Genomic DNA, 14,000 nt, shown 5'->3' with positions numbered 1-14,000 from the left:
TGGCACGTAGGCATTGTTCCATTCATCCTTTCTTTCTGGATGCCCTCCATCACTGCACTTCCCATATTCCTCCTTGGTGAGCTGGTAATTCCTCATAAGTGCACTTGTGGCGAAATGACGCCTGTTTAGGACGGAGACAAAATCACTCTTATCCGATTCGGAGCGTGGCATCAAGGGTGGTTGTAAATTGGAACATTATGAATAATACATGACTGTTATTTAAGGCATTATGACCATTGTGAATGACAGATCTAGGGCACTTAAGGCTCAGACATGCGCAACGTGCCCACTAAGAGACAATCTATGCTCAGCTTTAATTATCTCTAAGTAACATGATACATTGCCTGGACCCATCACATGTTACAAGCCTTCAATTCATTTGAATATGACATTTCCATCCACTCCGAACAGGGGAAATAGATTCAGAAGTGGATTTAGTGGTTTGAAAGAGAAGTCAGTGGATAATGCTGCTCAACCCTTAGTGCACAGACCTTCTCTTCGGCTCATGGTTTGGTGTATATGTATATATATGTATCTATAGCCAGGTAATAGTTATACTTCAGAGATTAAAAGTGTGCAGTTTCTCTTGAAGTCTTTGCATCTTGCTTTATCTCACTGTTTTTGTTCTTAGTATGAGAAAATAGACTAGAAGCGGCACCTTTTGGAGAACAGTCGGAGAGATGGTTGTGTTCGCAGTGAATGAATGACTTCACTTGGACTTCGATACGCTCTCCCAGTCCTTTTTACCTGCACGTGCACATGAGTTCAAGCGCACGCACACAAACAGAAACCCAAACACACACATGCAACTGTGCCCAAACCCACCTCAGGAATGGGGAGGGCTACACATGTGCACAGGGTGTGTGTGTGTGCTCACGGAGGAGAATTCCCCATGAGCTTTACATTGGGATTGATGGAGCTGGTGGGTGTGGAACAGGTGCCAGGATGTCAGCGTCACCGCGCTCAGACACAACAGGGGAATTCCAACAAAAGGGATTTGGGATGTCGAGCCCTGAGTGTGATTCCCAACCACCTTCAGGCTTGTACCGCAGAGAGAGAGCGGCCGTGGAATGGGTGGGGAGCTGGAATGCCTCCACGGTAACTCAATCCTGTGTTTGGCTGCTGTGTGGGTGCAAGTGTGCATGCATGTGTTTTGTCATGACACAATGAACTCATTTGTTTTCAGCGTCACTCCTCCCCAAACACACACGCGCACACACACACCATTAACCAACAGTGCGCTGGTTAGATTGTGTTGCAATTGCGTGTTTGCGCGGTGACATATGTGTGGTATTTTGCGCTCTCCCTGTTGTCAGCGGTGCTGTGCAGTCACCGTGCAGTCACCGTGCAGTCACCGTGCAGCTCAACAGCCAGATTGGCTCGGCCCCTGCACCTCGGCATTCAGTTTGGACGCCAATACCCTTTTGGGCTCCTGTTGAGACTGGGGATGATGGTAAGGGCGCAGGGCCAAAACAACTCTTGTGCCAGCAGCTCTCACTGGGCGACAGGCTGCTGTGGGGCCATCTGTACCGCCGCCCTGAACGGGCTCATGGAAAGTAGGGCGTGGAGAGGGAGATAAAGGAGGAGGGGAGGAATGGAGGGGACATGTGTAAAGGAAAGGGGAGAAAAAAAGAAGCTGGCTGACAAAGAGGTGTTTACTCTCCCTTCCATCAGGAGAATACTCCATTCTTTCTCTATTCCCATCATTTCAGCTTTCAAAGAACACAGTGGAAAAAATAGGCCAGAGCTGCAATACTCCAAGGCACACAAAACAGTGTCAGGACCAGAAATCCACGCATTCCTGAAATAGATGAAGTGTTGAAACTGTACTGTGTAAAGGCGCGAATGTGGATCCTAAATTAGAAAGGAAGCGTTCGACTATGTAAATCAGTCGGTGAGGAGGGGGCTGGGGAGTCATATGATGGAGTCGACAAAGCAAAAGAAGACTTTAGTGAGTCTCGCAAGAGGTGACTTTAACATTCATAGAGCCGAGACTGTCTGCACACTACCCTGAGGGGGAATACCCCCCCCCACCCCCCCCCCACCCCCCTCCTCCTCAGCCCACCTTTCTCTCCTATCTTTGCCATCGTATTCCTGTATTCCCCGAGCAAGGTAGGGGATGCAGTTTCCTGGCTTCAGAAATCTGAAGATGTGCAAAAACTAAAACAGGAACTAAAACAAAACATTGCTGCAATAACCATGCTGGATATTTGATGTGCTCACCTCTGATGATGTGCTGCCCCTCTAAGAATAGCATTGCTTCACATCTTGGTATGACTCTTGTTTTTTGGCGTTTCTCAGTATCTATATCCTATCCTTTATTTTAAAATATTACATATAAGCACTCCTAACTAAAGAGCAGATAGAAAACTATTTTATAGTTTAACATTCAGTTACAAACCTCGACTTTATCTATTTGATCCTTTCATCCAACAACACACCTACAATATAAAACTATCTTCGGAGATTTATTTTTCTATACCATCAGTATTTCCAACTTATTTATCAGAAAAACAGCTCATTCTTGTCCAAATAGTATTTTTGCTTCATTTCTGCTACTATGAATTATATAAAATAAAGAAACGTGTCCTTAACTTCCATTTGGAGTGATGATGAGTTGATATTCAGTACCTTTTTTAAAGTCTTTTCTCTTGAAGATCTTTTAAAAATATGTCCCTGACTGCAGACAAAGCATATATGTAGCCAAATTGCAGAGCATAATGACAACAACGACCCCAAAGGGACTTTTGATCCACCTGCCCCCACCAAGGAGCCTTAACTCTTCACCTTAGACCCTTGACTCCTTAATGAGAGAGGTCAGACAGTGGTTGGATTTGTCCTGAATAAGCCTCTTCTGTCTTAATGGAGGGCCATCTCTAATACTGATTGTCCTCGTCCATTAACTCCTTAGTGGCAGATCAGATTTGTCAGCGACTGTGTCAGCGTTCTCTTCAACGAACACACACACACACACACACACACACACACACACACACACACACGCAGAAACACACCCACATAAATGGAAGATTGATGAGTAATACTATAGTTATGTGGCGAAACAGGTTTTACTGAGACGAGACATAATTGGATACTTGAAAACAAAGATTAACAAAGTTATAAAGCTGTTTGAGAGCTTCAAGCTGCTCGATCTTGTCAGGAACGCCATTGGTTCATCAACACACACACACACACACACAGAGCTACACGGTCAAGGGTGCTGATGAAGATAGTGTGTCTACAGACACAGACATTCTGTTAATCATGATAGAACAAAGCAGGCGGATCCCCTGATGTCAACGATAACAAAACACACACGCACGCTGCAAGGACCTGGAACAATGACACTCCCCCAGCTGTCTAGACCGAGTGTAGGGCTGGCTGGCCTTTGCTGGAGATCTCGGGGGGGGGGGGATTAGAGCTCAACACTACACTCACCTGTTCTTTGCTACTTGTTTCTCAATGTGTTTTTTCACGCAGTGTTGATGCAATGTGACAGGCACAGAGGGAGCTGGGTGTATCATGAGGTACGGAAACAAGTTATACATAGAGTACAGCTGTGGATGACTTCTTGGTCACATTGTAGGAAAAACATGGTGTCAGCAATATGGTTGCGAAATAGTAGTAGGAGCTAGATTGATGTGTAACATTGGCGAAGTTCTCCTTTTAAAGAAACTCAATCTTTGTAACATGAAGGGAAATTAATTATTGCACTTTTGGCCAAAGTGGCTGCAGTTCAGCTAAAGGTACACAGTCTCGCCACTTGAGGCCGACTGTAAAAGCGAGTCAATCCCCCATGTCATGCTGTAGCATGTCGCTTGCTGCTAGCTGTCTGCTACATCTCCTGGGCCACCTCAGCTCACCAAGATATTTTAAAATCTTAAACCTAAAACTCAGACCAGTTCCACATCCGCTTTCGTGGCACAGTGTGAACAGTGAGTGTGTCATACACAGAAACGGATGACTGATCGACCGATGGAGACGCAGAGCTGTGATAAATTAACGAATCAGAGCTGAAGAAATGCTGGAGAGGGACTCTGCTGAGGAGGACGCGTTTGGGAGAAATAAGGAGAGTGAAGATTATCACAAACGATAGGGGGAATCATTGACAGTGTGGGCACGTAGAATAAAACTCTCAGTCACTCCCATACATATATGAATACAAACACACTGGCAGAGGGGTGTGTTTATGTGTTTGTATGCATGAGATGACTTGCAGATAAACTCCTGGATTTAGTCAAACACACTCTTAGAGCTGACCATTTTGTCTTCCTGTCAGTTCTATCACAGAGGAAGTTCCTTTCACTCTCCATAATGCTTTTCTACTGCATCTGTGTTACAGAGGCTTGTTGGATTTATCCATTTCCCTGTTTATCGGGCCGTGTCTACTCTGTGGCTGTTGTAATCCAATCTAGACGAGGTCGCTGCAAGGACACCCCTGGCTTTCCCCTTCTGGGACCTCATCTACACAGTGACAATCATGTTGAATACAAAACTTGTATTAAGGACATGATTATGATAGTCATATTTTTCAGCTGGGCTTCTGTGGTAATATCTCACCCTGCAAGTAGACTATTTAAAAGACACACACACAGCACAAATATAAGTTACTTTACTATATGAGTATAGTTTCAATATTTAGATGGATACAGCTCCATCCGATGTCCTCAGCGTCATCTGCTCAGCGAAACATATTTCCTCCTCTCACATCATTATAGCTCAGAGTAGTAGGCAAGAAGATGTCGGCCCTCTTTAACCACAACATATATTATAAGAGATATGGCTGTGGGTGTCAGCATTGTAAGTAGGAAGCAAGGCTGTAAACGCTCCCCACAGTGAGACTCCCCATCCCCCAGCCTTTAGTGTCTTGTCTGTGTGCATTGGTGTCTAGGTGTGTACGAAGTGCACGAATAAGTGCGTAGGGGAGAACAAAGGAAAGCTGAATGCCTGACACAGGAAACTTGAGACATGAGCTGTGCTTCTACACACCAGTGTGCACGTGCCCTTTCACCCCACGGACCTGTGACACCAGTTTATCGAGGTGGCTGATAGGCGTGGGGGACACCGGAGGGTGAAACGATTTCAGTAAACCTGGACCATTCCTAGGTTTCCTTCGGTGATTTAGAATGATGGCTGAAGCCAAGTCATCAAGACTTTTTTTATTTCTTTGTTATTTTCCCACCTCTCTTCTTCTGCTCTCTTACTGTATTTCTGTTACCATTAGTGTGTATATATTTGTGTGTACAGCCCAAGCTGTTGTCTAAGCTATAAACAGCAGGAAGAATATGGCGTGTTTACATCGGAAATAGCTTCCTGCATGTTGCTCAAGGTCTCACTGTGGGTTTGCCGCCCTTCTCGTGACTCCTGCAGGCATTTGAGGCTTTGTGCCCCTGATTTTGCCTGAAGGCACCTAGAGACCACCGTCGTCCTCGGTGATGATGAGTGATTCAGGTAGACGTAGTCGCCAGGTCAAATCAATGAGAGTATATATCTTGAATCTTGAATCTAATGCTTCCTGTTTCCATAGTATCTCTACTCTAGCGTATAGTGCAGTAAGTGCTTCTTTCCACTACAGCTGCAGCATTGGTCCATTGAGGGAAAGGACTTTTTTTTAAATGTAACCCAAAGCATTCTTAAAGGGAAAGATGTACAGGCCAAATATGGAGGCTACACTATCGCTCTCAGCTAGCAACAGTCTCCACGGCGACGGAGTTACCCACATTTCTGTTGTCCCTCTGTCTTGTTGATGTGGGAGACGGTTGGGGGGTGAATGAGTGTGTTTCTGCAGAATGAGTGTGAACAGGAGACGAAACACTAGCAGGATGCACAGCAGACAAAGGTGTGTTTGAGAAGATAGAAAGATGCATTTAAATGCATCTCCTCTCACAAAATCGAACTACTGTCAATAATGTACTCAAGTTTCCATTTCATAAAACCCAGTCGTGTCCCTCTTCCTCATTCTGTCTACATCCTGCTGTGTCTGTCTGTTGGTGTTTTAGACTGGAATGCCCCAGACTGTGTGCTCAGGCACCATGCTCACCACTCCCAGTGGCTTCAGCCCCCATCTGGCCTGTGCTGAGCCTGGGGAAGAGGAGGAGGCCCCACAGGAGGGCCCGGGGCCTGGTGCTTGCCTGGCTGATGGGCCCCCGATCACCTCTGCCTCCCTGGACACCCTGATTCATAACCTGGTGCCCACTGCTGATTACTACCCCGAGGTAAGCAGAAATGTACTACAGTCACTTCTCTGTTCATTATAAACTCCATCAGAAAGTCCATTTTGGTTATTAGTGGTACTTATTAGCCCCATGTCTCTGTTGAAAGAGCTACTCTTCCTTTAATTACAGAAAGCAGCAGTGTTTATTATTGATGTAGTGGCAGTGTCTTAGCGACTGTCTCCCTCCGTCCTTTGACAGAAAGCCTATGTGTTTACCTTCTTGCTGAGCGCTCGTCTGTTCCTCCCTCCTCCGGAGCTGCTGGCCAGGGTGTGCGAGCTGTGCATCAAACAGCAGCAGCTGGATCAGAGCCCACTCGATACGGTCAGCACTGCACCACACACAAATACATAACTCCTGTATGAGTATGCTCAAGCTAAGGAACAGGAACAGATCCGGGCACGGCCAAAGCATTCAGACATGCTTTTGCTCTTTATGAAATCAACCACTGTTTTTTTAAATTTTTTGCCAGATTGCTGACTCGGTCCTGGTGTTTTCTTTTGCTGAAGCAGTCACATATGTAGACCACACTAACCCTCTTTCACTTCTTCAACAACAGGCTAAAGTGCGCAAGTTTGGTCCCAAGATCCTGCAGCTGCTGACGGAGTGGACAGAGACCTTCCCATCTGACTTCAGGGACGAGAAGATGGCCGGACACCTGAAGGACATCATCCACAGGATCGCTCCTTGTGATGAGGTATACCGATGACATTCAGCCATATGGTAGCAGTCTGGTCATCTTTACCAAAGACAGGAATTCTTTTTTCATTTTTGAAAGGATGCTCAATCTTATTTATAAAGGACAAAATAACAACATACTGCTCATGAAGTTTCTACAGGATAATCATTTGTGCTGGGATGTAAGACCCCGGATTTTCATCCGTCGTGTAGTTGTTGCCAATATCGCCTTCGTAAGCCGAAGCTGCAGCGAGAAATGCGCTGATGGGGAACGAAATTCAATTATCATCACTACCACTGTAGCGAGGTGATGGAAGGAGTCAGAGTGTCAGTGTAGGATGAGTAGCCACAGCTCTGTGTTACACACTCTTCCATTACAGGAGAGGAGAGAGGAAGGAAGGATCTTAGAGGAGTGGCTCTATTTTCAGCCTCACGGGGAAATGGAGAGAGGGAGATAGATGGAGAAAACAGCGGGGATGGGATACAGGGGGACGGAGAGGAGAAGGTAGAGAAAGGAGGAGCAGGGCGATGGAGTCAGAGTGGAAGACCGTGAATAAGGGAGGGAGGTGAAGAGGGGACAGAAAGAAGGGAAGGGCAGGGGGTGATGAATGTGCTACTATTTGCAGCTTGCTGTCTACAGTATGGGTATGTGTGTGCATACATGTGGGAGCTTGGGGGGGGGGGGGGGGGGGGGCGTTTGTGAGGCAGACTGACCTCATGGTCTCGGTGACCAGTCATCTGGGGGGAGGGGCACAGAAACACATTCCTGGACACAACAAACGCCACAAAACCTTGAAAACACATCTCGGTTCTACTGAAAAGTTACATTGAACTTAATTCTTGGGCTCATTAAATCCTTTCAAGCCCCATTTGATAATGTCAAAAGGCATCACAGCTGTTCTACGAATAAAGTTTTTTTTTTTAAATCTTAATGTTCACAAAACGGCAGTTAATGAGGTAACAATTTACGCATAGAATTTGCCAGAAAAATCTTAATTCTTTATTAATCAAAAAGGAGATGTTAAAAATTACATTTACAGGATGACGCAGACATAGAGCTAAAACATTACTTGAGCATTCCTGCCAATAACTATAATTAATAACGGTGTGCTTATTGTTCATAAGTTCTCAAATAAAGAGCTGTAGTAAAAAGAGTGAGCATGCTTTGGGAGAGAGTGGAGTGCTTACACATGGGCTCACAATTGAAACAATGATTCATGCCTACTGATGATGAAACATGTATATATTATTCATTAAAGTCGTTATTGAAAGCCCCTCTCCTCTCCTCTCCTCTCCAGGCATACTGGAAAACCCTGAACCAGGTGTTGCAGAAGCTTAGCCAGCGACTGGCCCTGATGAGCCAGGGGGAAGAGAGCATCCTCAAGGTCTCCCTTAACGCCTCCTCCATCTCTGACAAGCTGGTGGCTTTCAAAACGAAGCCCCCGCACATCCAGAAGGACATGCTCTCCATCTGCAACGACCCGTACACACTGGCACAGCAGCTCACCCACGTGGAGCTGGTGAGTGGAGGGGGGGTTAGACAAAGGTCAGGGATGGAGATGATAACAAGAATGGATGAGGAGGAGTGGAAAGGATGCTAGAAGGGTGCAGAGCAGGAGCTAATTATAGAGAAGCCTGGATGGAGACAGAGTCCAAGTCACGGACAGAGAAGTCAAGAACCAAGGATTATAAGACATCAAACAAGGAGATGGGGTGGATTGAACGAGATATGAGGGTGATAGAAACTGATGATGATGATGATGATGATGATAATAGTACATTTACATTATGAACCTGTACCATTTTGAAGCTCACTGTATTATAACCTTGATTATTACTTGTTAGCACTAATTGGTTTACACCCAGTATAATAAAAAGAACAAAGAGAACGATGCAATACAACATACATGAACAAAGGACCTCTGCAGTGTCCCTCACATCTCATGCTTGATGCCTTCAGTCTATTCATGTGTGTCTTGATATGGGCACATGTATCTGTGTGTGTGTGTGTGTGTGTGTGTGTGTGTGAGCTTGTACCCTTGTCTGAGCGGTGACATCACCCCAGAAGTCAGTGATGTGCCCGGGGCTTCAAACAAAGGGGATAAAACCGCTGTGGATATATGTGACCTGACAGCTTCACACTCTGGCACACACACACACACACACACAAGGAGAGAGACAGGCGTGTGCTGTGCACACATACAGAACTATTTCTATTGTTGGTTATAGCAACATGTGAATTCTGATTATCAAGAATTAGATGTCACTGTGTATATGGCACGTGTGGGTGCCGCGCAGTTTTGTTTTTGGATTATATCAAGAATCGAGTCCAATGAATCATTTAGATGTGCACGTCCATGTGATTGCACAGTTGCCTTTTAATAAAGTGAATTTGTCTCCAGTGGCACTTTGAGGAAATAGGATTCCAATGAGTCACGTCAATGAGTTATTACTTCCTCGTATTGATTGCCTTCCATTACTGAAATGAAAGAATTATTAATGGGACTGTCTGTGTGTGTTTTCCAGGAACATTTGCGTCATATTGGGCCGGAGGAGTTTGTCCAAGCCTTTGCTCAGAAAGACCCACTTGATGGAACCCAGGTAAACTTTTATTTTGATTGTTTATAAAACAACATTATTTTTCCTCTGTCAATATTATTTTTTATGTATAAATTCTCTTTTGTCACATCAGTGGAAACCCACAGTCTGTCCTCAGCATTTTATCATATTGTTTTGTTTTGTTGAGTCAGCATTCTAGATGAGATGTAAACCAGTAGTAAAACATTAAAGGCTTTTTGTATTGTGTGGGTTGTTTAATGTCTGATCAGGATTAGCTTCTTAACAGGCTATAAACATGCCAGCAGACCACGGAGGTCACATACAGCAAAGCATTGTGAAACCACAAGCTGGAGCAAGCACACATAACTTATTCATCTTCTTCTGTATAACTGTTGAATGCTTTCACTCTCTCTTCTTTGTTCACTGTGTTTATTTCTCTCTATTCAGTCTCCGTCTCTCTCACTCATCTTCTCGCCCTCTGTCCTTTATGGGCTTTTTTTCTCGTGCTCTCCATTGATCGTGTTATTTCCACACTCCCGGCTTGCTGTCTTTGTCATTTACACTCACCTAGAGTGGTCAGCCTGTAGATAGGAAGCTAATTAGGAATCAGAGGAATTCTCTCTGGTAACGCCGATACTGACTTGTTTGTGTGTCATCGACAGCCATGCTTCAGTGACCAGAAGAAGAAAACCTCCAACCTGGAGGCTTATGTCAGGTGGTTCAACAGACTGTGTTACCTGGTGGCTACTGAAATCTGCATGGTGAGTGGGTGCTCATTTATTCTGACATTAGACTTTAGAAGCAGAGAAACGACACTCTCATTAAGTATGAAAAGGAACACGCTGTTCATGTGAATGGGACAGCCACTGATGAAAAGCACTTTAATCCTGAAGTAGGAGACAGAGAGAGGTGTTCCTTATTTTCCTGTGGTGGCGATGCATTTCTGAAACGGAAAACAGAAATGTCACTATATACTATAATTGAATCAGCATTTTTAGAATATAGTGTGTTCATATTTCCAATGATAATTCCTGAAAAAAAACTCAATATTGCAGTCCAGTATTTAATTTTTATAAGGTATGGAGGGGCAGGAGACATATGCAGTTAGTTGTCACAGAGCGCCACTGCCCCCTAACGGTTACTCTGTGTTACTACATTAATACTAGCCCAGATAATTCAACTGTCTGTGCCAGGGAGACTATATAACGTTCACTATGAAAAATGAAGTCAATATGAAACAATAAAAAAGGTTCTTGTGCCTTTTGTTGTTGCAGCCAGCGAAGAAGAAGCAGAGGGCCCAGGTGATAGAGTTCTTCATTGATGTTGCTAGGGAATGTTTCAACATTGGAAACTTCAACTCCCTTATGGCCATCATCTGTGAGTCTGATTTTGCAATAACTCAAAGTATTATCGCAGAGAATTCTCGCGCACGACCTGCTATTGATAGTTGAAATCCATCTTTGTTCCATAGCCGGTATGAACATGAGTCCTGTGTCACGGCTGAAGAAGACTTGGGGCAAAGTCAAGACTGCCAAGTTCTTCATTCTTGAGGTAAACACAATAGAACTGTTCACTGACTGAGAGGTACAAGACGGGTAATAACTTGAACTTGACAGTGTACTGCTTGTTGCTGTGACAGCATCAGATGGATCCGACAGGAAACTTTTACAACTACAGGACCGCCCTGAGGGGGGCCGCCCATCGCTCTCGGACTGCCAACAGCAACAGAGAGAGGGTAGGGCTCAGACGCACATCGCGGCACCCATTACATTTTTCAATTTCATCTTAATATTTCCGTCATCGTGCTGCCTGTTTTTCTTTCCTCAGATTGTGATTCCCTTCTTCAGTCTGCTGATCAAAGACATTTACTTCCTGAACGAAGGCTGTGCCAATCGGCTGCCAAACGGCCACGTCAACTTCGAGGTGAGCCGGGCACCTTTCCTCCTGACCCTGCCTCATTTTAACCGCCCTCAAATAATTTACTCAGTGAAATTTTGTTTCTTAGAAATTTGTTGAGTTGGCGCGACAGGTCCGGGAGTTCATGACATGGAAACGGGTGGAATGTCCATTCGAGGAGGATCGGGCCATCCTGCACTACCTCCACACTGCTCCCATCTTCAGCGAGGATGGTGAGAACCTGTTTCTACCGGAAGCCTCAGGCATACTTTCAGCTGCGTACTGGTACTAATCAAGCGGACGCTGCAAACTTTCTTAAATAAAGGTCCATTTTTAAATATTCTTGTTAATCAGTGTGCCATAACAACATTATGGTTTCATTAAGACACCATACAAATCAACATTTCCAAAACATTTTACTACACACTTGTTGCTAGAGTGCCATTGGTTCAGCTACCGCGTGCCTGAGGTATCCTCCCCTTCCTCCCTGCTTTAGAAACTTCTCTGCACATGTTGATCCAAGTATTCCACTGTAGTTTGTGGTAGTTTGCTCTTCCTTCCTTATCCTCATTTCCCAACCATTTCTTTTGCCATTCTTCCTCAGGACTCTACCTTGCATCCTATGAGAGTGAGAGTCCAGAGAACCAGGTCGAGAAGGACAGATGGAAAGCACTCAGGTAAGAATAATGACCACAACGTGTACAATGAGAGATGCTCTATCGACACTTCATGGACCTTTCTTCTCTTTTCTGCCATCAGGTCTAACGTTCTGGGAAAGACATGAAGCACTGACGGCAGACGACCAGCAAGAGAGCATGTGTTCTCATTGGACTGAAATGAACTGTGAAGTAACCTAGCTGGTACTTAGGTGGTTTTTTTTGTGAAGAAATTATGAAAAATATGAAACACGATGAACAGGATTCATCAAGAAGAGTGTTAAAAGAAAAAGTTTAAATGACGAAGAACAAATCACAAAAAGTGAATTGAAAAGTTTAAGCTATGGAAACTGGAGCAAAATGCCATCACAGCATATTAATCATCAGTGATGAGGTACAGTATGTCGGCGAGGGAACAGCCTCCCCTTCCCCCTTCCCTCCATGTGTGTTTACTCTGTGAAGATATGTTTACTACTATAGAGAGTACAGTTACAGGGAAAACCTCTTTATATAATGAAATTCCTACTGATTGTCGTTTTTGTATTTGCTCCGTCTCCCCTTTTTTCTCTCTTTATCTTCATTTGACTTGTTTCCCCCTTTTATGTGGAACGTACTGTAATGAAACTTACAATGATGTGAAGGGCGCTGGCTAGCCCATATCAGCTGTCTAATTTTATAGGTCTACTGAAGGATGGCAACTGTGTGTACATGGGAGGATAGAGCACATGCCTTGAGCATTTTACCGGTTCATCTCACGTGTACTTTTATATGTTTGTGATCCAGATATTCATACGTTCTTGTGCATTCGGATTGTCACGGTCTTGTTTTGCATGAGAACGACTGGAAAAGCCTGTTTATTGGTCACCTCTTCTTGTATTATAATTTATTGGATCTTATTTTGGGCGGGGAATATGAACTGTTTAAAAAGTGTTTACTACTTTTAAATGTTTTGTGCCAGTAATGCGAAACAACTACAGTATAAGTTAATAGTCACAATGGGAGCGAGGCCAGGTGTAGATTGTATACAGGTGACATTTCCCCCATATCTTTCTGCTCTTCGGGAAGTTTTCTCTGACTGACATTCAGTTGTCTGATTATATTTATGGAGATTTCTGTGCTGACAGATGAATAGTTTTTATTGTAAATTTCCTTTACTGATAATGAAGTCCAACAGCATGCTACAACAGGTATTTTTAAAGGGGCATTAAGCGTATCCACCTTGAAAAGATTACTACTGCGACACAAACTTTGCAGTGATGATGCATTGTGGGATTCTGTGGAAGGACAATGGTGAATTGGAAAGGCTGTAAAGTAAAGAGGGAAACGTGTGCCATATGAATAACTGGTTGTCTGGACAATTTAGGTTCCTCTGACTTGAAATGTGTTATTTATCGTTTTGTGGGATTGTCACTGAGCTTTGTTTTTGGCAGTTTCGTTGTGGTTTGGGAGCCATTGTAAAGGGTGGGTGGCGGGAGAAGAGGAGGGTTATGGGGAAGTATGTAACTATAAGCTTTTAAAAACAGTCATATTCAGTTTGCTATAATTGATTGATGTCAATGATTTCTCTTTAGGAGCACCTTTCCCTGTCAGTGACAGACTGACTTTGATTCTCCCTCCTCATTTGTCATCGATAAACTAGCTTTCCCTGAAACACATTCCCCAGATAAGTTAAGACTAAAGCGCCAGAGATGTGAAGTCCAACCTGCCCTTCAAGATGAAGACATGTTTTAATAAAACATTGCCTGTGTTGAACATGTGTTTTCAATGACAATTGCAATATTTGACATAGCTCTTTTGAATGGTGTCATCACACTGCCAAGTCCCTCTTTGAATATTTGGCTTTCACACATAAATTGCTGTGTGCAGTTCAAGGACTGGAGTGCATTCAATGTTTTTCAAGGTTATCGAGGCCAAGCAGACACAATTTCGGACCCAATATCACTGCAAAATGTGTGACTAGCCTTTAAGCCATTAATAAAAGTAAACCATGCTTAGCGTA

General features: G+C 44.1%; 1 protein-coding gene across 4 annotated transcripts in view; it reads left to right on the top strand.

The window, feature by feature from the left end:
- The window catches only part of LOC117738060 (ras-GEF domain-containing family member 1C-like), an 18,450-nt gene extending 4,450 nt beyond the window's left edge, over window positions 1-14,000 (top strand). For 3 of the 4 annotated variants that reach the window (XM_034544352.1, XM_034544354.1, XM_034544355.1), the window contains exons 2-14: window positions 6,000-6,215; window positions 6,414-6,536; window positions 6,772-6,909; window positions 8,189-8,410; window positions 9,417-9,491; window positions 10,112-10,210; window positions 10,724-10,826; window positions 10,921-11,000; window positions 11,089-11,184; window positions 11,277-11,372; window positions 11,455-11,578; window positions 11,950-12,022; window positions 12,105-14,000. In XM_034544352.1, coding sequence (XP_034400243.1) covers window positions 6,006-6,215; window positions 6,414-6,536; window positions 6,772-6,909; window positions 8,189-8,410; window positions 9,417-9,491; window positions 10,112-10,210; window positions 10,724-10,826; window positions 10,921-11,000; window positions 11,089-11,184; window positions 11,277-11,372; window positions 11,455-11,578; window positions 11,950-12,022; window positions 12,105-12,129 — 1,464 coding nt within the window. In that variant the 5' untranslated portion in view covers window positions 6,000-6,005 and the 3' untranslated portion in view covers window positions 12,130-14,000. Of the gene's footprint in view, window positions 1-2,087; window positions 5,840-5,999; window positions 6,216-6,413; window positions 6,537-6,771; window positions 6,910-8,188; window positions 8,411-9,416; window positions 9,492-10,111; window positions 10,211-10,723; window positions 10,827-10,920; window positions 11,001-11,088; window positions 11,185-11,276; window positions 11,373-11,454; window positions 11,579-11,949; window positions 12,023-12,104 lie in introns of those variants that run through there. The other variant, XM_034544353.1, reaches the window with a different exon arrangement.

Source organism: Cyclopterus lumpus, chromosome 10 (genome assembly GCF_009769545.1).
Source record: "Cyclopterus lumpus isolate fCycLum1 chromosome 10, fCycLum1.pri, whole genome shotgun sequence".
NCBI classification, from domain to species: Eukaryota; Metazoa; Chordata; class Actinopteri; order Perciformes; family Cyclopteridae; genus Cyclopterus; species Cyclopterus lumpus.
The sequence above is the reverse complement of the archived record's forward strand: the minus strand, read 5'-3'. Positions and strand labels throughout refer to the sequence as shown.